The sequence below is a fragment of the Somniosus microcephalus genome, chromosome 13 (assembly GCF_052327205.1).
Source record: "Somniosus microcephalus isolate GS21.2 chromosome 13, FLI_Smic_1.0, whole genome shotgun sequence".
Taxonomy (NCBI): Eukaryota; Metazoa; Chordata; class Chondrichthyes; order Squaliformes; family Somniosidae; genus Somniosus; species Somniosus microcephalus.
In genome coordinates this window covers 88,208,793-88,234,146 of record NC_140999.1, presented here as the reverse complement: position 1 = coordinate 88,234,146, position 25,354 = coordinate 88,208,793, and the positions used below count along the sequence as shown (strand labels likewise).

The following is a 25,354-nucleotide window of genomic DNA, read 5'->3' as shown; positions in this document are numbered from 1 at the left end:
TCGGCCACCTTGTGTACTTTTGCGTATTTTCCTTGCGGTGACTTCTTGTTGCTGGTCTTCTTCCCTGACCTGCATACTCTAGCTATATGTCCAAGCCTACCACAAGTTCTACATTCTTGGTTTTTAAACCAACACTGGTTCTGATCATGCGTTGTCTTTCCACAACGATAACATTTGCCAGAACTCACACCCAATTTGTGTGCACTGAGCTCCGGTGACCGTAGCTGCATTACTGCCATGCCTCTCGCTGCGGCTTCGTGTGCTGCTGCCATAGTGACCGCCTTCTCAAGCGTCAGCTCATTCTCCTCGAGCAGTCGCTTTTGTGTATCCTGTTTAAATAAACCACACACAAATTTGTCTCGTAGTGCATCTGTCAGTCCCGTTCCAAACTGGCAATATTTCGCTAATTTACGCAATTCCAGCAAATATTCAGCATTGCTTTCATGCTGTAGCTGCCTTCTGTCGTAAAATTTAAATCGTTCCGCTAGCATCAGCGGCGTGGGATTTAGATGATCTTTCAGGACAGTAACAATCTCATCGAACGTCTTATCCGCCGGTTCATCTGGTGTTAACAGGTGTTTCAATTGCCCGTATGTCTTCGCACCCATTAAATTTAATAATGTTAGAGCTTTATCTTGGTCACGAATTTTATTGGCCTTACAATAATTTTTTACTCTTTCAACATATATGGCCCAATCTTCGAGGTCACTATCAAAGGTGCTAATATTCCCGTGTTTAGGCATTGTAGATTTGCAATTTCTCAGATTTTATTTTGTTTACTTGTTATCAAAGATGGCGGCTTCCCGCTCTTGCCGTCGTCTTCCGCCCACAAAATGGCGGTTTTCCCGCGCTTGGCGGTCTTCACCCGTCCCCCGACGCCGTCTCCCTTCAGCCCCCGAGTGCGGCCCTTATCTTCGCCGCGATCGATAGCCCGCGCTGTGCACCGCGGCTCTCGCACCTTGAGCTTCTGCAGCCGCCGCGCCTTTCAGTCCGAGTGCGGCCCTTATCTTTGGTCCCGATCGCTGGCCCGCGCTGCGCCTCGCACTTGAAGCGGCTCCCGGCCTCTGGCTCACCCGCTCGCGCGGCTCTTGCTCGCTCCCTCCCGGGCTCTGGCTTACCCGTTCGCGCGTTTCACCGCGGCTCTTATCAGGGATTGCGATCGCCCTTATCTTCTCCAACTTCCCCAGCCCTGTCTTTGCAGCCAACGCTGCACGGCTTACCCCACCACCTTGGTTGAACAAGGAAACTGCAGAAAGACTTCTGTCAGTCGCTGGAAGCTGTCAGGATGGCTGCTGCACTCCAGTGCTCAGTCGCTGATGGAGGCTTCAGAGTCCTAAAGCCTGTCACTTCTAGTGGGGTGGTGATGTTTGAAACCTCTCTTCAACTGCCGCAGGGTAAGAACCTGACTCGTCGCCAGTGTTAAGTATGTGTATTGTATTGAACAATTAACACAAAGACTTAAACGTATAACTCAAACAGGTCTTTACTGGTTGGAGGTAGGGACTATACGTAGGTCTTTACTTCATGCCCACAGGCGGGAACTGAGGGGAGATCAGTACCCACAGTACTATTTATACCCCTATGGCCAGGAGTGGTACTGCGTATCACTACGCCCTACAAGTAGTGCAGTCCTGTCCATAGGTTCAAAGTAGCACACATATTACATACACAACAGTTGTGGACTCTGGCAGGGCTCTGACCGAGGGCTCTGCGGTGGCATGGAAGTGCGAACGCTTGGAGAGGAGCCCCCACTTCCGTGAGGTCTGCCACCAACCTCCCTCTCATGGATCAGGTCCCCCTCAGTGCCTGCAAGTGGCTTGAGAGCACCTTGCTGCACATCAGGGTGGCCATGGGGACCCATATCTGCAATGGCAGTCCTACTCAGAAGGACTTCCATGAAGGTCTGGTTTCTCTTTCAATAGATGCCCATCGCTCCTCAAGAGATATCATTCTATTCTGAACACTCATCATGTTTTCCATACCCTGGCGACTAACCTCCTCCATGGCCGTAGCCCTCCTCTCCTCTACCGTAGCCCTCCTCTCCTCTACCGTAGCCATCCTCTCCTCTACCGTAGCCAGCCTTACCATGGAGGCAGCAATCATTTCCACGTAGGTAGCCATCCTTTCCGTGTTGATGTGTTCATGCGCCACTGACTCCACAAAGGCTCTGCTCATGTTCGCTATGGACTCCTCCATTCACTCCACAATCGCAGCAACCCTGGAGACAAAACCTGCCAGAGATTCCTGCATCTGTGCATGGAGTTCCATCACCTCTGATCTTATGGATGGACCCAGAGGCAGAGGGTCGACATGCAGCTGAGCCGAGCTGGTAGAGTCCTGTGCCCTCCGACGAGGACTCTCCACTGCTGTCCCTGTCTCCACAATCTGCTGATGCTCACTTGTGAGCTGTGATACACCAGGTGACAACTCTACTCTATGTCCCGAAGGTCCCACCGAGGTGTGAGTGTCTGCGCTGGTGCTGGTGCGCTTATTTCTGCTGACGCTGCGCCCTCAGTGGTTGCAGATTCCTCTGAGGAGTCCGGCTGCTCAGGCTCTTCCTCCTGCACCGTGGGGACGGGGGCTCTCAATGGTCCTGTGGGGGAGTCAAGGAAAAAGTTAGAGATGTGATGCCAAGGTTACATGCACATTGCATTTTGCAGATGGTCATAAGCCCATATGATGTAGCTTCAGAATCATTATCAGCGACTCATGCAATGCCAATGAGAGAGAGGGAAAACTATTCTGTCACCAGCTTGCGGGGATGCACCTGTCTGCCCTTCCCCAACTTCCGCATCTCTGTCAGCCCCGACAATCTCCGGGACGGCTTCCTCCCAGGGGGTGAGCTGGGCTAATGAGGGCGGCCCTCCTCCTGTCCTGGCTCATTCTCTCCTGTTGTGAGCTCGCTTTTCCTGCAATGAGGGAGACAAGTGGAGGTTGAGTGAGAATGAAGGAGTGCGTGCAGAGATTGCATAGCATAGATACTTAGAAGGAGACAAAGATGGAGTGCGGTTGCAAGACCAAGGGCCTTCCCTGTGTGTTGTCAGTTGTGTTCAAAGCATCAGAGTGAGAGGGAGTGTGAGGGCTGCATGGTCGAATAGTTACGTGAATGTGAGCATAGAGAGAGAGGGAATGGGTAAGGGTGCATGGATGTGAGTGTCAAGTGGGATGTGGAGGAAGAGATTGCTAAAGCTGAGTGCTGGTGAGGAAAGGCAATGGGGATCAGATTGAGGGTGATGGAAACTTCATACAGTACTTACTTTTCCAGTGCGATGAAGGTCATGGAATCTTTTCCTGCACTGCATCCAGGTGCGCCGTGTAAGCCCCAAGGAGTTGACTTCCCCAGCCACCTGTAGCCACACAGCCTTGTTCTGACTGGGAGGCCTCTTCCTCCCTGAAGAAGGGAACAGGACCTCCCTGTGGGCCCCATCCAACAATACCTGCAGTGATGCCTCATCAAATTTAGGTGCAGCTCTTGCCCTCCCACTGGCCATTGTTCCTGCAGGCTCCTGTGCCTTCATTAGGGGAAAGCTTGAAAGCCTGCAGAAGAAGGAAGGCTTGCTGTGGGCCTTAAATGCGGCAGCAATGATGATGTCATCGGAGGGGACTTGCAGTCATGAAAAACCCATTTGCAAAGGCTTCCCACACGTTGGAAATCAACACTCCATGTTGTGGAGTGCACAGCAAACCACGACGATTCTGGAGACCCTGGCTGCTGAGTACTGTAGGGCTCCACCTGATCTATCCAGGCATCTGAAGCGTATCTTCAGCAAGCCGATGGCTTGCTCGATTACGGATCTGGTGGAAATGTGGCTGGAGTTGTAGCGCTCCTCAGCTTCGTTGGCTGGCCACCTCAACGGCGTCATTAGCCAAGTCCACGGGGGATAGCCCTTGTCTCCAAGTAGCCATCCATGAAGTTGGTCTGGCAGCCTAAATAGCGGAGGCACACTAGACTGCCGCAGTATGAAGGAGTCATGGCAACTGCCAGGGTACTTGGCACAAACATGCAAAATCTCCTTCGTGTGGTCACACACCAGCTGAACGTTAAGGGAGAGGAAGCCCTTGCGGTTGACAAAAATACCTGGATTGCGATGGTGTCCCCTAAGGGCCACATGTGTGCAGTCAATGATGCCCTGCGCCCTTTGAAAGTCTGCCAGATGAGCTAATCCAACCGCTCGCGGTCACATTTGCGCGATCCCTGGTGAAATGGATGTGATTGTGCGCGAGGGCAAAGAGGGCATCGGTTACCTGCGTGATTCAAGTGTGTGCGGCTGACTGGGAGACGCCGCTGATGTCTGCTGATGATCCCTGGAATGAGCCTGAGGCAAAAAAGTTGAGTGCGGTGGTGACTTTGATGGCCACTGGTAAGGAGTGTCCACCTGCTCCTCTGGGCAGCAAGTCTTGCTGGATCATTGCGCAGATGTCAGTCACCACCTGTCGCGAAAGTCAGAGCCGCCTTTGCCACTGCTGCTCAGTCATGTTGTGGTAGCTGACCCTGTGTCTGTAGACCCTGTTTATGGGGTATCTCCTGCGCCGACGGGCTTCCATGCGCTGGCCCCTTCTGGCCTGTGCTGCCTCAGGTGGGTGAGCAGCAGCCTGTCGCTCCTGCTGCTGCTGTTGCTGGTGCTGCTGTTGTTCCTGGTTCTGCTGCTGCCGCGCCTGATGCTCGAGCTCCTCTAATGCCAAGAAGGGAAGGAGAAAAATGGCTCCCATGCCTCTGGCATATGCCTCCGCTGAGGAAGCGCTGAGTGAGGGTGGCGAGAGGGGTTTCCCAGGAGTTCACACTGGAGATGTGTGTGAGGCTCCAACCTACCACAGGTGTGGTTAAGCCTGGTAAAAGTTGCCCCAGGCCTGAAACAACAAAGTCCTGCCACCTGCAAATGATGACTGATCAAATCTCCTCTTTACTGGTTGACCTGCAGCTGATAGTCAGCAAGCCAATAGTGCTCACATCAGGTTTCACAGGCGTGATCCCCACCAGGCATGTTTTACATGGGAAAAGGGTTAAAAATGCAAGGGTCTGTTAAAATCGCATTATAAAGGCCAATTATTGCTGATTAAGGGCCTTAAAGACCAGTCCCGCCTGTTGGAGGCAGGACTGATTCGGGACCATCAGGCATGCCTGGGTTAAAATTGCTCGGGGTCGGGAACTAGGCGGAGGGCGTTCCGCCCGCCAATTTTAGCGATTTTAACCCACGGCACACCTCAAAGCCCGCCTCGCGGCTCAGTTAAAATCGACCCCATTGTGGGCTCGATTTTAACTAAGCCGTGAGGCGAGCTTTGAGGCGTGCGGGGAGTTAAAACCGCTAATCAATGTTAGCTAATCTGACCTTACAACCCACATTGATGAATTCTAAATGATTCCATTCTACAGATAACATTACCCTCCAAATACAGAGACCACACTATTCCATGGATTATATAGCTGTGTGATCATTTATTTTGTACCTTTCCCGAGACTTCTCATCCCACTCGTGACTGGACAGTTATCCAGGTATTGTTTAAAGGAGAGTCAGACCTGGAGCATGACCCCTCTCATTCAGACCCGGACCGTGACCCCTCCCATTCAGACCCGGACCGTGACCCCTCCCATTCAGGCCCGGACCATGACCCCTCTCATTCAGACCCGGACCGTGACCCCTCTCATTCAGACCCGGACCGTGACCCCTCCCATTCAGACCCGGACCGTGACCCCTCCCATTCAGACCCGGACCATGACCCCTCTCATTCAGACCCGGACCGTGACTCCTCCCATTCAGACCCGGACCGTGACCCCTCCCATTCAGACCCGGACCATGACCCCTCTCATTCAGACCCGGACCGTGACCCCTCTCATTCAGACCCGGACCGTGACCCCTCTCATTCAGACCCGGACCGTGACCCCTCTCATTCAGACCCGGACCGTGACCCCTCTCATTCAGACCCGGACCGTGACCGCTCTCATTCAGACCCGGACCGTGACCCCTCTCATTCAGACCCGGACCGTGACCCCTGCCATTCAGACCCAGACCGTGACCCCTCCCATTCAGACCCAGACCGTGACCCCTCTCATTCAGACCCGGACTGTGACCCCTCCCATTCAGACCCGGACCGTGACCCCTCCCATTCAGACCCGGACCGTGACCCCTCCCATTCAGACCCGGACCGTGACCCCTCCCATTCAGACCCGGACCGTGACCCCTCCCATTCAGACCCGGACCGTGACCCCTCCCATTCAGACCCGGAACGTGACCCTTCACATTCAGACCCGGACCGTGACCCCTCCCATTCAGACCCGGACCGTGAACCCTCTCATTCAGACCCGGAGCGTGACCCCTCTCATTCAGACCCGGACCGTGACCCCTCTCATTCAGACCCGGACCGTGACCCCTCTCATTCAGACCCGGACCGTGACCCCTCCCAATCAGACCAGGAGCGTGACCCCTCCCATTCAGACCAGGACCTTGTCCCCTCCCAATCAGACCAGGACCGTGACCCCTCCCATTCAGACCGGGACCGTGACCCGTCTCATTCAGGCCCGGACCGTGAACCCTCTCATTCAGACCCGGACCGTGACCCCTCCCATTCAGACCTGGACTTTGACCCTTCCCATTCAGACCTGGACTGTGACCCCTCCCATTCAGACCCGGACTGTGACCCCTCCCATTCAGACCCGGACTGTGACCCCTCCCATTCAGACCAGGACCGTGACCCCTCTCATTCAGACCCGGACCGTGACACCTCTCATTCAGACCTGGACTGTGACCCCTCCCATTCAGACCCGGACTGTGACCCCTCCCATTCAGACCACGACGGTGACCCCTCTCGTTCAGACCCGGACCGCGACCCCTCTCGTTCAGACCCGGACCGTGACGCTTCCCATTCAGACCTGGACCGTGACCCTTCCCGTTCAGACCCGGACCGTGACCCCTCTTGTTCAGACCCGGACCGTGACCCCTCTCATTCAGATCGGACCGTGACCCTTTCCATTCAGACCTGGACCGTGACCCCCCTCATTCAGACCCGGACCATGACCACATTCATTCAGACCCGGACCGTGACCCCTCTCATTCAGACCCGGGCCGTGACCCCTCCCATTCAGACCCGGGCCATGACCCCTTTCATTCAGACCCGGACTGTGACCCCTCCCATTCAGACCCGGGCTGTGACCCCTCTCATTCAGACCCAGACCGTGACCCCTCCCATTCAGACCCGGACTGTGACCCCTCCCATTCAGACCTGGACCGTGACCCCTCCCATTCAGACCCGGACCGTGACCATTCCCATTCAGACCCGGACCATGACACCTCTCAGTCAGACCCGGAGCGTGACCCCTCTCATTCAGACCCGGACTGTGACCCCTCTCATTCAGACCCGGAGCGTGACCCCTCTCATTCAGACCGGGACCGTGACCCCTCTCATTCAGACTAGGACCGTGACCACTCTCATTCAGACTGGGACCGTGACCCCTCTCATTCAGACCCGGACCGTGACCCTTCTCATTCAGACCCAGACCGTGACCCCTCTCATTCAGACTGGGACCGTGACCCCTCTCATTCAGACCCGGACCGTGACCCCTCTCATTCAGACCCGGAGCGTGACCCCTCTCATTCAGACCCGGACCATGACCCCATTCATTCAGACCCGGACCGTGACCCCTCTCATTCAGACCCGGACCGTGACCCCTCTCATTCAGACCCGGACAGTGACCCCTCTCATTCAGACCCGGACCGTGACCCCTCTCATTCAGAACCGGACCGTGACCCCTCTCATTCAGACCCGGACCGTGACCCCTCTCATTCAGACCCGGACCGTGACCCCTCTCATTCAGACTGGGACCGTGACCCCTCTCATTCAGACCCGGACCGTGACCCCTCTCATTCAGACCTGGACCGTGACCCCTCTCATTCAGACCCGGACCGTCAGCCCTCCCATTCAGACCAGGACCGTGACCCCTCTCATTCAGACCCGGACCGTGACGCCTCTCATTCAGACCTGGACCGTGACCCCTCTCATTCAGACTGGGACCGTGACCCCTCTCATTCAGACCCGGACAGTGACCCCTCTCATTCAGACTGGGACCGTGACCCCTCTCATTCAGACCCGGACAGTGACCCCTCTCATTCAGACCCGGACCGTGACCCCTCTCATTCAGACCCAGACCTTGTCCCCTCCCAATCAGACCAGGACCGTGACCCCTCCCATGCAGACTGGCACCGTGCCCCGCTCCCATTCAGACCCGGGCCGTGACCCCTCTCATTCAGACCCGGACCTTGTCCCCTCCCAATCAGACCAGAACCGTGACCCCTCCCATTCAGACTGGGGCCGTGACCCCCTCCCATTCAGACCCGGACCGTGACCCCACCCCATTCAGACCCGGACCATGACCCCTCTCATTCAGACCCGCACCATGACCCCTCTCATTCAGACCGGGACCTTGTCCCCGCCCAATCAGACCAGGAGCGTGACCCCTCCCATTCAGACCAGGACCTTGTCCCCTCCCAATCAGACCAGGACCGTGACCCCTCCCATTCAGGCCGGGACCGTGACCCGTCTCATTCAGGCCCGGACCGTGACCCGTCTCATTCAGACCCGCACCGTGACCCCTCCCATTCAGACCTGGACTGTGACCCTTCCCATTCAGTCCTGGACTGTGACCCCTCCCATTCAGACCCGGACTGAGACCCCTCCCATTCAGACCAGGACCGTGACCCCTCTCATTCAGACCTGGACTGTGACCCCTCCCATTCAGACCCGGACTGTGACCCCTCCCATTCAGACCACGACGGTGACCCCTCTCGTTCAGACCCGGACCGCGACCCCTCTCGTTCAGACCCGGACCGTGACGCTTCCCATTCAGACCTGGACCGTGACCCCCCTCATTCAGACACGGACCATGACCGCATTCATTCAGACCCGGACCGTGACCCCTCTCATTCAGACCCGGGCCGTGACCCCTCCCATTCAGACCCGGGCCATGACCCCTTTCATTCAGACCCGGACTGTGACCCCTCCCATTCAGACCCGGACCGTGACCATTCCCATTCAGACCCGGACCATGACACCTCTCATTCAGACCCGGACATTGACCCCTCCGATTCAGACCCGGGCCGTGACCCCTCCCATTCAGACCCGGACCGTGACCCCTCTCCTTCAGACCCGGACAGTGACCCCTCCCATTCAGACACGGGCCGTGACCCCTCTTATTCAGACCAGGACAGTGACCCCTCTCAATCAGACCCGGAGCGTGACCCCTCTCATTCAGACCCGGAGCGTGACCCCTCTCATTCAGACCCGGACTGTGACCCCTCTCATTCAGACCCGGAGCGTGACCCCTCTCATTCAGACCCGGACCGTGACCCCTCTCATTCAGACTGGGACCATGATCCCTCTCATTCAGACTGGGACCGTGACCCCTCTCATTCAGACCCGGACCGTGACCCCTCTCATTCAGACCCGGACCGTGACCCCTCTCATTCAGACCCGGACCGTGACCCCTCTCATTCAGACCCGGACCGTCACCCCTCTCATTCAGACTGGGACCGTGACCCCTCTCATTCAGACCCGGACAGTGACCTCTCTCATTCAGACTGGGAACGTGACCCCTCTCATTCAGACTGGGACCGTGACCCCTCTCATTCAGACCCGGACAGTGACCTCTCTCATTCAGACTGGGAACGTGACCCCTCTCATTCAGACTGGGACCGTGACCCCTCTCATTCAGACCCGAACAGTGACCCCTCACATTCAGACTGGGAACGTGACCCCTCTCATTCTGACACGGACCGTGACCCCTCTCATTCAGACCCGGACCGTGACCCCTCTCATTCAGACTGGGACCGTGACCCCTCTCATTCAGACCCGGACCGTGACCCCTCTCATTCAGACCCGGACCGTGACCCCTCTCATTCAGACCCGGACCGTGACCCCTCTCATTCAGACCCGGACCGTGACCCCTCTCATTCAGACTGGGACCGTGACCCCTCTCATTCAGACCCGGACAGTGACCTCTCTCATTCAGACTGGGAACGTGACCCCTCTCATTCAGACTGGGACCGTGACCCCTCTCATTCAGACCCGGACCGTGACGCCTCTCATTCAGACCCGGAGCGTGACCCCTCTCATTCATTCCCGGACCATGACCCCATTCATTCAGACCCGGACCGTGACCCCTCTCATTCAGACCCGGACCGTGACCCCTCTCATTCAGACCCGGAGAGTGACCCCTCTCATTCAGACCCGGACCGTGACCCCTCTCATTCAGACCCGGACCATGACCCCTCTCATTCAGACCCAGACCTTGTCCCCTCCCAATCAGACCAGGACCGTGACCCCTCCCATGCAGACTGGCACCGTGACCCGCTCCCATTCAGACCCGGACCGTGACCCCTCTCATTCAGACCCGGACCTTGTCCCCTCCCAATCAGACCAGAACCGTGACCCCTCCCATTCAGACTGGGACCGTGACCCCCTCCCATTCAGACCCGGACCGTGACCCCCTCCCATTCAGGCCCGGACCATGACCCCTCTCATTCAGACCCGCACCATGACCCCTCTCATTCAGACCGTGACTTTGTCCCCTCCCAATCAGACCAGGAGCGTGACCCCTCCCATTCAGACCGGGACCTTGTCCCCTCCCAATCAGACCAGGACCATGACCCCTCCCATTCAGACTGGGATCGTGACCCGTCTCATTCAGGCCCGGACCGTGACCCCTCTCATTCGGACCCGGACCATGACCCCTCCCATTCAGACCTGGACTGTGACCCTTCCCATTCAGACCTGGACTTTGACCCCTCCCATTCAGACCCGGACTGTGACCCCTCCCATTCAGACCAGGACCGTGACCCCTCTCATTCAGACCCGGACCGTGACCCCTCTCATTCAGACCTGGACTGTGACCCCTCCCATTCTGACCCGGACTGTGACCCCTCCCATTCAGACCACGACGGTGACCCCTCTCGTTCAGACCCGGACCGTGACCCCTCTCATTCAGATCGGACCGTGACCCTTTCCATTCAGACCTGGACCGTGACCCCCCTCATTCAGGCCCGGACCATGGCCCCATTCATTCAGACCCGGACCGTGACCCCTCTCATTCAGACCCGGGCCATGACCCCTCCCATTCAGACCCGGGCCATGACTCCTTTCATTCAGACCCGGACTGTGACCCCTCCCATTCAGACCCGGGCTCTGACCCCTCTCATTCAGACCCAGACCGTGACCCCTCTCATTCAGACCCGGACCGTGACCCCTCTCCTTCAGACCCGGACAGTGACCCCTCCCATTCAGACCCGGGCCGTGACCCCTCTTATTCAGACCCGGACACTGACCCCTCTCAATCAGACCCGGAGCGTGACCCCTCTCATTCAGACCCGGACTGTGACCCCTCTCATTCAGACCCGGAGCGTGACCCCTCTCATTCAGACCCGGACCGTGACCCCTCTCATTCAGACTGGGACCATGACCCCTCTCATTCAGACTGGGACCGTGACCCCTCTCATTCAGACCTGGACCGTGACCCCTCTCATTCAGACCCAGACCGTGACCCCTCTCATTCAGACCCAGACCGTGACCCCTCTCATTCAGGCCCGGACTGTGACCCCTTTCATTCAGACTGGGACCGTGACCCCACCCGTTCACTCGCAACTTTCTTTTCTCCATTCAAAACAAGTTAAATTCTGAAAATATCTCTTCATCACTTAAAGATCTAATTCACAGAATCATCGTTGTTGCTTTTTTCTGAACGCTGCCTTTTTTTTTTGAGTGTGGTGTCTCAAGCCATCGCAACCCTTGGGATTTCTGCTGGGTTGCAAGTGGAAATCCCAGTTTGGATTAGAGTGGACATGTTTGCATGTGTGAAGCCAGACTGAGTACTCCAGACACCAAGATGGACGTCCAAGCCCATCTCAAATGTTTCCTGCTCACTCCGGCAGTGGTGGGTTTTCTGTGTCCATTTGAGCTGCAGCGGCTGACGAATGAGACAATTTTGCCATCTCCTACTCAAGCTCTGAGGTTGGTGTATTGGTAGCCCTGGAACCTGTGCCTGCAGTCACCCCAAATGTTATGTCTTGGGCACTGGGAGGGGTGGAGGGCGCAGACCCCCACTATGAGTTGGGCCTCATGTACTTCTTTAACTTGCATGGTGAGGGCAGATTTGGAGGGTGTGGACATAACATTAACAAGGCTTAAACAAGACTTCAGATTCAAATTCCCCCCCCCCCCACTATCATGGAGATGTGGAATAAATTTCCAACTGAATCAGCTAATGTCATCTCAGTTGATACCGCTACAAAGCTGGTTAGGAGTAGATTGAGGGTTATAGGGATCAATGCAGATACTCAGTGTCGCAGTGATATCAGTGTTCTCCTGGAATCCATGGGAATGGCTGGGCCAATTCGGGATGTTCAATGTATGAAGTAAGATTAGGATTTACCTTTAGGAGTAAACTTTCAGATCTTTTCCTGAGCAGATGGATTGGTCCATCATCGAGTGAATTGTGTGGGATGTGTCGAAAGGAAAGGTCAGATGGTCATTCCTTGATCCATACTTACTTATTTTGTTACTGGGGATTCTCCCGCCAATGTTACAGCAGCCGTACGGAAGATTGGCAGAAACCTCAGATGGCGGGGTTACCAGGAGAATCATCAAGGAGATTCCCAACCTATGTTCCTAAGCCTTAGCTTCATCTCAAATAAGAAATCAGATAATCAGTAAGACTCTCTTTCTCTCGGAAGACTCCTGTACCTGTGTCAGAGGGGCACGAGTACACCCAGAGCTCCCTCACCTCATGAGGTTAGTTCTTCAAGGTGTTATCTTTTGAATTTCACAGCTCCCTAGAACCTGTATAAGCGTCTGAATTCAGAGAAGCTCAGCCAGACAGGCATTGAGAATCCGCGAGTGAGCAGAGCGTTTTAATGTGTCTTGTGTCTTTCCAATGCAGATACATTGACTCAAAAGGAGGCCCTACAACCAACCCATACATCAAGAAATGGCGAAGGTGATGAGATGGACCATTTGGCAGAGCAGAATCACATGATTGCCGTGAAGGAGGTCTCAGGAAGCAAAGAGGCCCCACTGAGACATGTAGCAGTGGTCACATCTGGACCAGTGGAGTGGAACCTTCACCGGTTGGATGGTGTACAGGTGGTTGATGTTCCAGCCTACCCTGGAGTGAGCAGCACACAGAGGCTCATGGACATGGACATGAATCTGGCCGGGGAGCTGAAAGAGGAAAGGGACCTGGGGCCGACCACAGTGAACGAGCAGGTTGAAAGGGTGGCCGAAGAATCAGAAGGAAAGGAAGCACTGGGACTGGGTGAAGGAAGTATGAGAGGAGATGGATGTAACACAGGCATAAGCCTGAGATTGACCTCAGCACTGAGGACATTTACAGCACCATCCTTACAACATGTCAGCAGCTGCTCCGCATCAATTCACAGGTAACTCTCTGATAGAATCAACTCCAGCTGGGCTGGACAGGGAAATGGGGGGCTGGACAGGGAAATGGGGGGCTGGACAGGGAAACGGGGGGCTGGACAGGGAAATGTGGGGCTGGGGGGCTGGACAGGGAAACGGGGGGCTGGGGGGCTGGACAGGGAAATGGGGGGCTGGACAGGGAAACGGGGGGCTGGGGGGCTGGACAGGGAAACGGGGGGCTGGGGGGCTGGACAGGGAAATGGGGGGCTGGACAGGGAAACGGGGGGCTGGGGGGCTGGACAGGGAAGCGGTGGGCTGGGGGGCTGGACAGGGAAATGGGGGGCTGGGGGGCTGGACAAGGAAACAAGGGGCTGGACAGGGAAATGGGGGGCTGGACAGGGAAACGGGGGGCTGGGGGGCTGGACAGGGAAACGGGGGGCTGGGGGGCTGGACAAGGAAGCGGTGGGCTGGGGGGCTGGATAGGGAAATGGGGGTGCTGGGGGGCTGGACAAGGAAACGGGGGGCTGGGGGGCTGGACAAGGAAGCGGTGGGCTGGGGGGCTGGACAGGGAAATGGGGGTGCTGGGGGGCTGGACAAGGAAACAAGGGGCTGGACAGGGAAATGGGGGGCTGGACAGGGAAACGGGGGGCTGGGGGGCTGGACAGGAAAACGGGGGCTGGGGGGCTGGACAGGGAAACGGGGGCTGGGGGGCTGGACAGGGAAACGGGGGGCTGGGGGCTGGACAGGGAAATGGGGAGGCTGGACAGGAAAACGGGGGCTGGGGGGCTGGACAGGAAAACGGGGGCTGGGGGGCTGGACAGGAAAACGGGGGCTGGGGGGCTGGACAGGGAAACGGGGGCTGGGGGGCTGGACAGGGAAACGGGGGGCTGGGGGCTGGACAGGGAAATGGGGGGCTGGACAGGAAAACGGGGGCTGGGGGGCTGGACAGGGAAATGGGGGGCTGGCGGGCTGGACAGGGAAATGGGGGGCTGGACAGGGAAATGGGGTGCTGGGGGGCTGGACAGGGAAATGGGGGGCTGGGGGATGGACAGGGAAATGGGGGGCTGGACAGGAAAACGGGGGCTGGGGGGCTGGACAGGGAAATGGGGGGCTGGCGGGCTGGACAGGGAAATGGGGGGCTGGACAGGGAAATGGGGTGCTGGGGGGCTGGACAGGGAAATGGGGGGCTGGGGGATGGACAGGGAAACAGGGGATGGACAGGGAAACGGGGGGATGGACAGGGAAACGGGGGGATGGACAGGGAAACGGGGGGCTGGACAGGGAAACGGGGGGCTGGGGGGCTGGACAGGGAAACGGGGGGCTGGGGGGCTGGACAGGGAAATGGGGGGCTGGACAGGGAAACGGGGGGCTGGGGGGCTGGACAGGGAAATGGGGGGCTGGACAGGGAAACGGGGGGCTGGGGGCTGGACAGGGAAACAAGGGGCTGGGGGGCTGCGGGGTTGCTGAGGGAGGGGAATTCACAGGAAGCAGTCAGTGAGAATGTAGATATGGAGAAAATACCCAGAAATCAAAGTAAGAGTCACATGCACAGCCCACCGGAGCTCCACCCATCACCGTCTAACTCAGATACACACAACCACTGAGTTAGATACAATCTAACCACACCATCATCGAGTAACCACCTATGGCCTCTCCTCTTCCTCATCTACACACTGTATAATAACTGCAGATTTTGGGTCAAGTTCCATCCAGTCCCATCTCCTCTCTTAGCTCCTTGACCCTTCAGTGCCTCTGTGTTGTCACACTGCTTGTCCGACATTCAGTCTTGGATGAGCCACAATTTCCTCCAGTTAAACATTGGCAAGAACAAAGCCATTGTCTTTGGCCACACCACAAACTCTGTAACCTGGTCACCAAGTCCCTCCCTCTCCCAGGCCACTAGTTCAGACTGAACTAGACTGTTCGTAGTTTCCCATTCAACCCAAGCTCAGCTTCTGACACCATATCCTCTCCAATACAAGGACAGCTGACTTCCACCGTTGTAATATCCCCAACCTCAGCACATCGGCTGCTGAAACCGTCATCCATGCTTTTATTACATGCGGAGTAAATTCGGTACCTTAGCGCCTCCCATTAGTGCCTCCGGGCAGGCCAATGGGGTGCTAGTACCGATGGCCGTGAGATTGAGCTGGAGGTTTAAGGCGGCGGTAACCACTAGCGCCACGATCTCCTGAGCCCGGAGTCTCAGCGGTGGCTCAGTGGGTAGCACACTCGCCTCTGCGTCAGAAGGTTGTGGGTTCAAGTCCCACTCCAGAGACTTGAGCACATAAAGCTAGGCTGACACTCCAGTGCAGTGCTGAGGGAGTGCTGCACTGTTGGAGTTGCCATCTCTCGGATGAGACATCCCCGTCTGCTCTCTCAAGTGGATGTAAAAGATCCCACGGCACTATTTCGAAGAAATATTTGGAAAGCACGTTTCTAGAAGTGGTCAACCCGCAGCCTCAGAAGTGCAGCCAGAGAGCGAATGGGTGACCACCAGACAGAGGTGATGGTTCCTCTGGGGAGAGCAGCCAGGGCCAAGGCCACGGCACCACGGGTGGCTCAGCTGCACAGTGGGGGAGGAAGAAGAATGGAACTTAGAAGCAATAGTGATAGGGGATTCATTAGTTAGGGGAACAGATAAACGTTTCTGTGGACGCAGGCGTGACTCCAGGATGGTATGTCGCCTCCCTGGTGCCAGGGTCAAGGATGTCACTGAGCGGCTGCAGGGCACTCTGAGGGGGAGGGTGAAAAGCCAGAGGTCGTTGTCCATATCGGTACCAACGACATAGGCAGAAAGAGGGATGAGGTCCTGCAGGCAGACTATAGGGAGCTAGGAAAGAGATTAAAAAGCAGGACCTTAAAGGTAGTAATCTCTGGATTGCTCCCGGTGCCACGTGCTACTGAGTACAGGAATAGGAGGATAGAACAGATGAATGCGTGGCTGAAGAGATGGTGCAGGAGGGAGGCCTTTAGATTCCTGAGGCACTGGGACCATTTCTGGGGAAGGTGAGACTTGTACACGCCAGACGTGTTACACCTTAACAGAGTCGGGACCAATATTCTCGCGGGGAGGGTTTAAACTAGCTTGGCAGGGGGGTGGGCACCAACAGATAGGAATAGAAAAGAGGAATAAGGTGCATAAAAGAGTGAGTTTGTTGGATAGTACTAGAGAAGAAAGTAGTATTAGAGGCGGAAGTAGTACCATATTAGATAGGAGCAGACTAAGAAAGACTACGAAAAATTCAAAAATGGGTTTAGAATGCATATACGTAAATGGTACGTGGTGAATAAGGTTGGTGAGCTTCAAGCACAATTAGCCATGTGGCAATATGATGTTGTGGCAATAACAGAAACGTGGTTTAAAAGCTGTGAGGACTGGGCACTTAATATTCAAGGGTACAAGGTGTTCAGAAAAGATAGGGAAGGAAAAAAGGGAGGTGGGGTGGCAATGCTAATTAAGGAAGACATTGTAGTGTTGGAAAGGGAGGATGTTCTTGAGGGGACAAGGACAGAATCCATTTGGTTAGAGTTGAGGAGCAAAAGGTGTATGATCACGCTATTGGGGGTATTTTACAGGCCTCCAAATAGTGAGAGGGAGGTAGAGGAGCAAATCTGCAGGGAACTCGCAGAGATATGCAAGAGTGCTGGAGTGATGATATTGGGGGACTTTACTTACCCAAATATCGATTGGGATAATGCTAGGGTAAAGGGAAAGGAGGGGGAGGAATTTTTGAAATGTGTTCAGGAGAATTTCCGTGACCAGTATGTTCTTGGCCCAACTAGGAAGGAGGCATTGCTGGATCTAGTGCTGGGGAATGAGGTGGGCCAGGTTGACCAAGTGTCTATTGGAGAATACTTGGGTACAAGTGATCATCATATCATAGAAACATAGAAGATAGGAGCAGGAGTAGGCCATTCGGCCCTTCGAGCCTGCTCCGCCATTCAATGAGATCATGGCTGATCATCCAAGTTCAGTACCCTGTCCCTGCCTTCTCCCCATATCCCTTGATCCCTTTAGCCTTAAGAAATATATCCAACTCTTTCTTGAATATATTTAATGAACTGGCCTCCACCACCCTCTGTGGCAGAGAATTCCACAGGTTCACCACTCTCTGGGTGATGAAATTCCTCCTCATTTCAGTCCTAAATGGCTTACCCCCTTATCCTTAGACTATGACCCCTGGTTCTGGACTCCCCTGCATCTAGTCTGTCCAGGCCTGACAGAATTTTATAGGTTTCGATGAGATCCCCTCTCAATCTTCTAAACTCCAGTGAGTATAAGCCCAATCGACACAATCTCTCCTCATACGTCATTCCTGCCATCCCAGGTATCAGCCTGGTGAATCTTTGCTGCACTCCTTCCATGGCAAGAACGTCCTTCCTCAGGTAAGGCAACCAAAACTGCACACAATACTCAAGGTGCGGTCTCACCAAGGCCCTGTACAACTGTAGCAAGACATCCTTGTTCCTGTACTCGAACCCTCTTGCTACGAAGGCCAACATACCATTTGCCTTCTTAACCGCCTGCTGCACCTGCATGCTTACCTTCAGTGAGTGGGGAGTAAGCATTCCATTGTACTAGTTACATATGGCAATAAAATGATCTTGAATCTTGAATCTTGACTGGTGCACAAGAACACCCAGGTCTCTTTGCACTTCCCCTTCTCCCAATCTATTGCCATTCAAATAATAATCTGCCTTCCTGTTTTTGCCACCAAAGTGGATAACCTCACATTTATCCACATTATAGTGCATTTGCCATTTTTCTGCCCAATCACCCAACCTGTCCATATCGTACTGGTGTTTCACGACAACCTCCTCACAGCTTACCCTCCCACCCAGCTTTGTGTCGTCTGCAAATTTGGAGATATTACATCCAATTCCCTCGTCCAGATCATTAATATATATTGTGAACAGCTGGGGTCCTAGGACCGATCCTTGCGGTACCCCACTAGTCACTGCCTGCCACTCGGAAAACGACCCGTTTATTCCAACTCTTTGCTTTCTGTCCACCAACCAGTTCTCTATCCAAGTCAATACCTTGCCCCCAATCCCATGTGCCTTAATTTTGCACGCTAATCTCTTACGTGGGACCTTATCGAAAGCCTTCTGAAAGTCCAAATACACATCCACTGGTTCTCCCTTATCTATTTTACCAGTTACATCCTCAAAAAATTCCAGTAGATTAGTCAAGCATGATTTACCTTTTGTAAATCCATGTTGACTTTGTCCGATCCTGTCACTGCTTTCCAAGTGCTCTGCTATTACATCTTTTATAATAGACTCTAACATTTTCCCCACTACCGATGTCAGGCTTACCGGTCTATAATTCCCCGCTTTTTCTCTACCACCTTTTTTGAATAGTGGGGTAACATTAGCTACCCTCCAATCCATGGGTACTGTTCCAGAGTCTATCGAATTCTGGAAGATGACCAGCAATGCATCTACTATTTCTAGGGCCACTTCCTTAAGTACCCTGGGATGTAGATTATCAGGCCCTGGTGATTTATCGGCCTTCAGTCCCATCAATTTTCCTAACACCATTTCCCTACAAATACTGATTTCTTTCAGTTCCACCCTTTCATCAGACCCTATGTTCCCCGGCATCTCTGGGAGGTTATTTGTGTCCTCCTTTGTGCAGACAGAACCAAAGTATGAATTTAGTTGGTCTGCCATTTCTTTGTTTCCCATTATAAATTCCCCTGATTCTGACTGCAAGGGACCTACGCTTGACTTCACCAATCTTTTTCTCTTCACATATCTATAAAAGCTTTTACAGTCAGTTTTTATGTTCCCTGCAAGCTTACTCTCATATTCTATTTTCCCTTTCTTAATTAATCCCTTTGTCCTCCTTTGTTGAATCCTAAACTGCTCCCAATCGTCTGGATTACTGCTTTTTCTGGCCAATTTATATGTCCGCTCCTTGGATCTTATGCTATCTCTAATTTCCTTCATTAGCCATGGTTGAGTCACCTTTTTTGTTTTATTTTTATGCCAAACTGGGATGAACAAATTCTGTAGTTCATCCATGCGGTCTTTGAATGTTTGCCATTGCCTATCCACCGTTAACCCTTTGAGTGCCATTCCCCAATCAATCCTACCCAACTCGCTCCTCAGACCATCGTAGTTTCCTTTATTTAAATTGAGGACCCTAGTCTCTGAGTCAACTACTTCATTCTCCATCTTAATGAAGAATTCGATCATATTATGATTGCTCCGACCCAAGGGGCCTCGTACAACAAGATTGCTAATTAATCCTTTCTCGTTACATAATACCCAGTCTAAGATGGCCTGATCTCTGGTTGGTTCCTTGACATATTGGTCCAGGAAACCATCCCGTAAACACTCCAGGAATTCCTCCTCCACAGTATTGTTACTAATTTGGTTGGCCCAATCTATATGTAGATTAAAGTCACCCATGATGACTGCTGTGCCCTTATTGCACGCTTCTTTAATTTCCCTTTTAATGCCATCCCCAACCTCCGCCTTACTGTTGGGAGGTCTATATACCACTCCCACTAATGTTTTTATCCCCTTAGTATTTCTCAATTCTACCCATACAGATTCCACATCATCAGAGCTAATATCCTTCATTACAATTGTATTAATCCCTTCTTTATCATAAGATTTAGATTAGTAATGGAGAGGAGCAAGGAACAAATTTAGAGTGGAACTTCTAAACTGGAATAGGGCTAACTTCAATGGGATGCGAAAGGATCTAGCCAGGGTAAAATGGAACCAAAGACTGACAGGAAAAACTGTAACAGAACAATGGGTGATCTTTAAGGAGGAGATGTTCCAAGTACAGGCTATGTACATTCCAAGGGTAAGGGAACCAAAGCAAGGGCTCCTTGGATGACGAGGGAGATGGAGAAGATGATGAAACAAAAAAAGAGGGTGCATAATGCATGTCAGGTGAATTCTTCAAGGGAGAACCAGACCAAATACAATAAGTTGAGATGGGAAATAAAGACGAAAATAAGATTGGCAAAGAGAGAAATGAGAGTAGAATGGCGGTTAACATAAAAGGGAACCCAAAAATCTTCTACCGGCATGTAAACAGTAAGCAGGTAGTAAGGTGGGGTGGGGCCTATTAGGGACAAAGAAGGTGATATATGCTTAGAGACACAGGGCAAGGCTAGAATACTCAATGAGTACTTTGTATCGGTGTTTACTAAGGAGGTAGATGCTGACAAAATATCAGTAGAAGTGGACAAGGTAGAAGCAATGGAAGGGGTGAAAGTTGATATGATGTACTAGAAAGGCTGGGTATGCTTAGAGTGGACAAGTCGCCTGGTCCAGATGGCTTGCATCCCAGGTTGCTAAGGGAAGTGGGGGAGGAGATAGCAGAAGGGCTTGCCATAATTTTCCAATCTTCCCTAGATGCGGGGGAGGTGCCTGAGGATTGGAAAGTGGCAAATGTGACACCATTGTTCAAGAAAGAGTGTAAGGACAATCGTAGTAACTACAGGCTGGTCAGTTTAACATCAGTGGTGGGTAAAGTTTTAAAAACAATAATCAAGGAAAGAATTAACGGGCACTTGGAGAGGTTTAAGCTAATTAAGGAGAGCCAACACGGATTTGTAAAAGGCAGATCATGTTTGACTAATCTAATTGAATTTTTTGACAAAGTAACAGGGGAATTGATGAAGTGAATGCAATGGATGTTGTCTACATGGACTTTAGGAAGGCGTTTGACAAAGTACCACATAGAAAGCTGGTTAACAAAATTGAGGCTCATGGAATAGATGGGTCAGTGGCAACTTGGATAAGGAATTGGCTTAAGGATAGAAAATAGTGAGTTGTGGTAAATGGCTGTTTTTCAGACTAGAGGTTGGTAGACACTGGTGTTCCCCAAGGGTCAGTGCTGGGGCCACTGCTTTTTGTGATATATATAAATGACCTGGATATTGGAATACAGAGTAGAATTTTTAAATTTGCTGATGACACCAAACTTGGGGGTGTGGCAAACAGTGAGGATGATACCAATCGACGGCAACAGGACATAGAAAGGCTAGCAGAATGGGCAGACAAGTGGCAGATGGAATTTAATACAGAGAAGTGTGAGGTGATGCGTTTTGGCAGAAGGAACAGAGAGAGGCAATATACACCTAATGGCACAGTTTTAAAGAGTGTGCAGGGACAGAGGGACCTGGGAGTTAATGGGCATATGTCCCTCAAGGTGGAAGGACATATTGAGAGAGTGGTTAGCAAAGCATATGGGATCTTGGGCTTCATAAATAGAGGTATTGAGTACAAAAGTAGAGAAGTCATGCTGAACCTTTATAAAGCGCTGGTTAGGCCACAGTTGGAGTATTGCGTCCAGTTCTGGTCACCACACTTTAGAAAGGATGTGAAGGCCCTTGTGAGGGTGCAGAGGAGATTTACCAGAATGGTTCCAGGGATGGGGGATCTTAGTTACAAGGGCTGGTTGGAGAAGCTGGATTTGTTTTCATTAGAGCAAAGGAGGTTAAGGGGTGATTTGATAGAGGTGTACAAGATTATGACGGGTTTGGATAGGCTAGACGGGGAAAGGCTGTTCCCACTAGTTGATGGTACAAGGACTAGGGGATACAGATTTAAGGTTTTAGGCAAGAGATACAGGGAGGATGTGAGGAAAATCTTTTTTACGTAGCGAGTGGTGTGGACCTGGAATTCGCTGTCGACGGAAGTGGTGGAAGCGGAGACACTCAATGTTTTCAAGGGGAGACTGGATCGGCACTTGAGGGAAATAAACTTACAGGGCTACAAGGATAGAGCGGGGGAGTGAGATTGACTCGATTGCTCTACAGAGAGCCGGCATGGACTCAATGGGCCAAATGGCCTCCTTCTGTGCCGTTATGACTCTATAGGGGGAAAAACTCGGTTGCTTTGCGCCTCCCGTTAGCGCCCTTTGTCGGAGACATTTTTGCACCACGCATTCTGAGAAAGAGAGAGAGACTTCTGGAGAGATTCAACCCTGTGTGAAAGAGTTTTGGGTAATGAGCAGCACTTTGGAGGTTCATTTTGAATTGACCTTCCTTGCATCGATTTGGAAGATGTTAAGTCTGTGAATTATTTAGTTAATTAAGACACAGACTAATGAGTAACAATAAAAACAGGTCTTTACTGGTTGGAGGTAGGAACTATACTGAATACAAGATTACTGCACAGTGCTTATATACCGGTGTGTTCACCCCCGGTATTACGTCTACAGCAGCCTGAGAAAGTAGTACATCTCTTAAGGTGGAACAGGCTTAAGCTCTCTTAAGGTGGAACAGGTTACATACACAACACTCCTCCCTTCTTAGCTTTATAGTCATCCCCCCATTTAACATAACGTAATAACATATATACATATATAACTTCATGTTTAACGTAACATATCACAGATTCAGTCTCTGCGGAAAACAGTTCACAGATTCAATCTCTGTGGTGTAGTCGGTTCACGTTACTCATTCAATAGTCCTTTCATGGATTAAACAGCTTGAACTTCCGAACTGATTTGGCTCCGTTCGGAGGGACCACGTGTGTGATCTGGTAGAGGTGATAATGGTTCAGATGGGTCATCTTCTGTTTTTACTTTTCCTTTTCTGCTTCTTGGAGACTCTCTGGGCTCCAGTGTCAGCTGCCACAGCTGCCAGCTGCATGCGCAGCTCCTCCTTCTCTTCCTCCTGTTTCCGTCATAGAGCCAGCTTCTCCCGATGTTCCGTAGACTTTTGGTGCTCCTCCATGATTTCTGCACTTTTTGGGAGTCGAAGTTACAAGCTGGGCAGGACAGGACATCGTAATATTCGGTGTCGTCCACCAGGTCATGGTAATATTCGGTGTCGTCCTGAGCTAGACCAGTGAGAGGGTCGTCTATTTCCTCCATACCCAGCTGGACGTTAGCCAGCTCTTGTTCCAAATCCAGACATCTTTCCTGAAGAGACTTCCTCATGTGTACCTCTGCATCCAGCTTTTTCTGGGCTTTCAGCAAGTCGTTTACTAGTGACCTCATTTGTGATTTTAATACTTCAACTTCCTTTGGAGATTGATTGATCGGGCTATGCAATCCCTCTACCGGAGCAGCTGTTTCAGTGGTCTGTTGTTCTACATTGATGTGAGTCAGCGTACTTTTGGCATCCAATGACTGCTCTGTTGCAGTCATTTCAGTCTGTGTCGTCACATCAGCCACCTCAATGACTTTTGAGAGCTCCGAACCCTTTTCCTTTGAAGATCGCAGCTCGTGTTCAAGTTTTTCCCATTTCAGAGTCTTGTCCCTCAGCATATGAAGGAGTTGGCTGACCGTTAACTCTTCTGACACCAGATTATGGCACGCACCTTCAGAACCTGAATCAGCTTTGATTCGTTCGGCCTCCTCGCGCAGATGGTTGGTGTGCTCCTGCTCCATTTTCTCCATCAGTTGCTTCTGTTGCCTTTCCAGATTCTCCCACTCTGTAACAAAGAACTTTTTTATTTCATTCATCTCTTGCTCAAAACGGCGAATCATTTGTTCTAATTGCTGTTGTAGTTTGAAATGGAGTTGAGTTCGAGCCCAGTGTCCCTCAAAAATGTGCATATCAGTAGACTTGACAGACTCAGAATTCTCTGTTAAACTATGTTGTTGTTGCTCAGTGGAATTTTGTGCTGAAACTTTGTCTTTTGCACATGGGTTGGTCTTACCATCATCAGTTCTAGCGTCTGGGCTGATTATCTGCACCGAGTTCTCACTCTTTATGGCTTTTAGCGAATGCCAGTCCATATTTATGTTTCTAAACCACTCCCGGCCTAGTAGTGGTGGACCTCCCTCCGGTAGCACATATAAGTCCATTATTTGACTTCCTTCGCCCTTGTTGGCCACTGCAACCTTTATTGTCCCGATGGGGTACACTCTCTGCCCCGTGTAGGTTGTCAATATAATCTCCGTATCCTGTAGGGGAATATGTTGGAATAACCTTCTGTAATCTTTCTTATTCATGACCGACAATGCCGATCCAGTGTCCAATTCCATTTTTACTTGGACTCCTTCTATCTGAAGAGTAACCCAAATTGTCTGGAGGTCTGCACCCTTACCAACGTTGAGTACCCTTAAGCTAGCCAGTTCAATACTGCTTAAGCCAGCCAGTTCATTACTGCTAGCGTCTGAATCGGACTCCTGTTCGGCCACCTTGTGTACCTTTGCGTATTTCCCTTGCGGTGACTTCTTGTTGCTGGTCTTCTTCCCTGACCTGCATACTCTAGCTATATGTCCAAGCCTACCACATGTTCTGCATTCTTGGTTTTTAAACCAACACTGGTTCTGATCATGCGTTGTCTTTCCACAACGATAACATTTAACAGAACTCACACCCAATTTGTGTGCACTGAGCTCCGGTGACCGTAGCTGCATTACTGCCGTGCCTCTCGCTGCGGCTTCATGTGCTGCTGCCATAGTGACCGCCTTCTCAAGCGTCAGCTCATTCTCCTCGAGCAGTCGCTTTTGTGTATCTTGTTTAAATAAGCCACACACAAATTTGTCTCGTAGTGCATCTGTCAGTCCCGTTCCAAACTGACAATATTTCGCTAATTTACGCAATTCCAGCAAATATTCAGCATTGCTTTCATTCTGTAGTTGCCTTCTGTCGTAAAATTTAAATCGTTCCGCTAGCATCAGCGGCGTGGGGTTTAGATGATCTTTCAGGACAGTAACAATCTCATCGAACGTCTTATCCGCCGGTTCATCTGGTGATAACAGGTGTTTCAATTGCCCGTATGTCTTCGCACCCATTAAATTTAATAATGTTAGTGCTTTATCTTGTTCACGAATTTTATTGGCCTTACAATAATTTTTTACTCGTTCTACATATATGGCCCAATCCTCGATGTCACTATCAAAGGTGCCAATATTCCCGTGTTTAGGCATTGTTACAATTTTGTTGGAATTTTATGCTACACAAGATGGCGGCTTCCCGCTCTTTGTCGTCGTCCTCCGCTCCCAAGATGGCGGTTTTCCCGC

At 52.2% G+C, this 25,354-nt stretch overlaps 1 protein-coding gene across 2 annotated transcripts in view; it reads left to right on the top strand.

Annotated features, from left to right (window-relative positions):
* LOC147108474 (myosin light chain kinase 2, skeletal/cardiac muscle-like) overlaps window positions 1–25,354 on the top strand; it is a 949,466-nt gene that overhangs the window by 530,521 nt on the left and 393,591 nt on the right. For both annotated transcript variants that reach the window (XM_086005118.1, XM_086005119.1), the window contains one exon: window positions 12,920–13,418. In XM_086005118.1, the coding sequence (XP_085861244.1) occupies window positions 12,920–13,418 (499 nt within the window). The remainder of the gene's footprint in view (window positions 1–12,919; window positions 13,419–25,354) is intronic.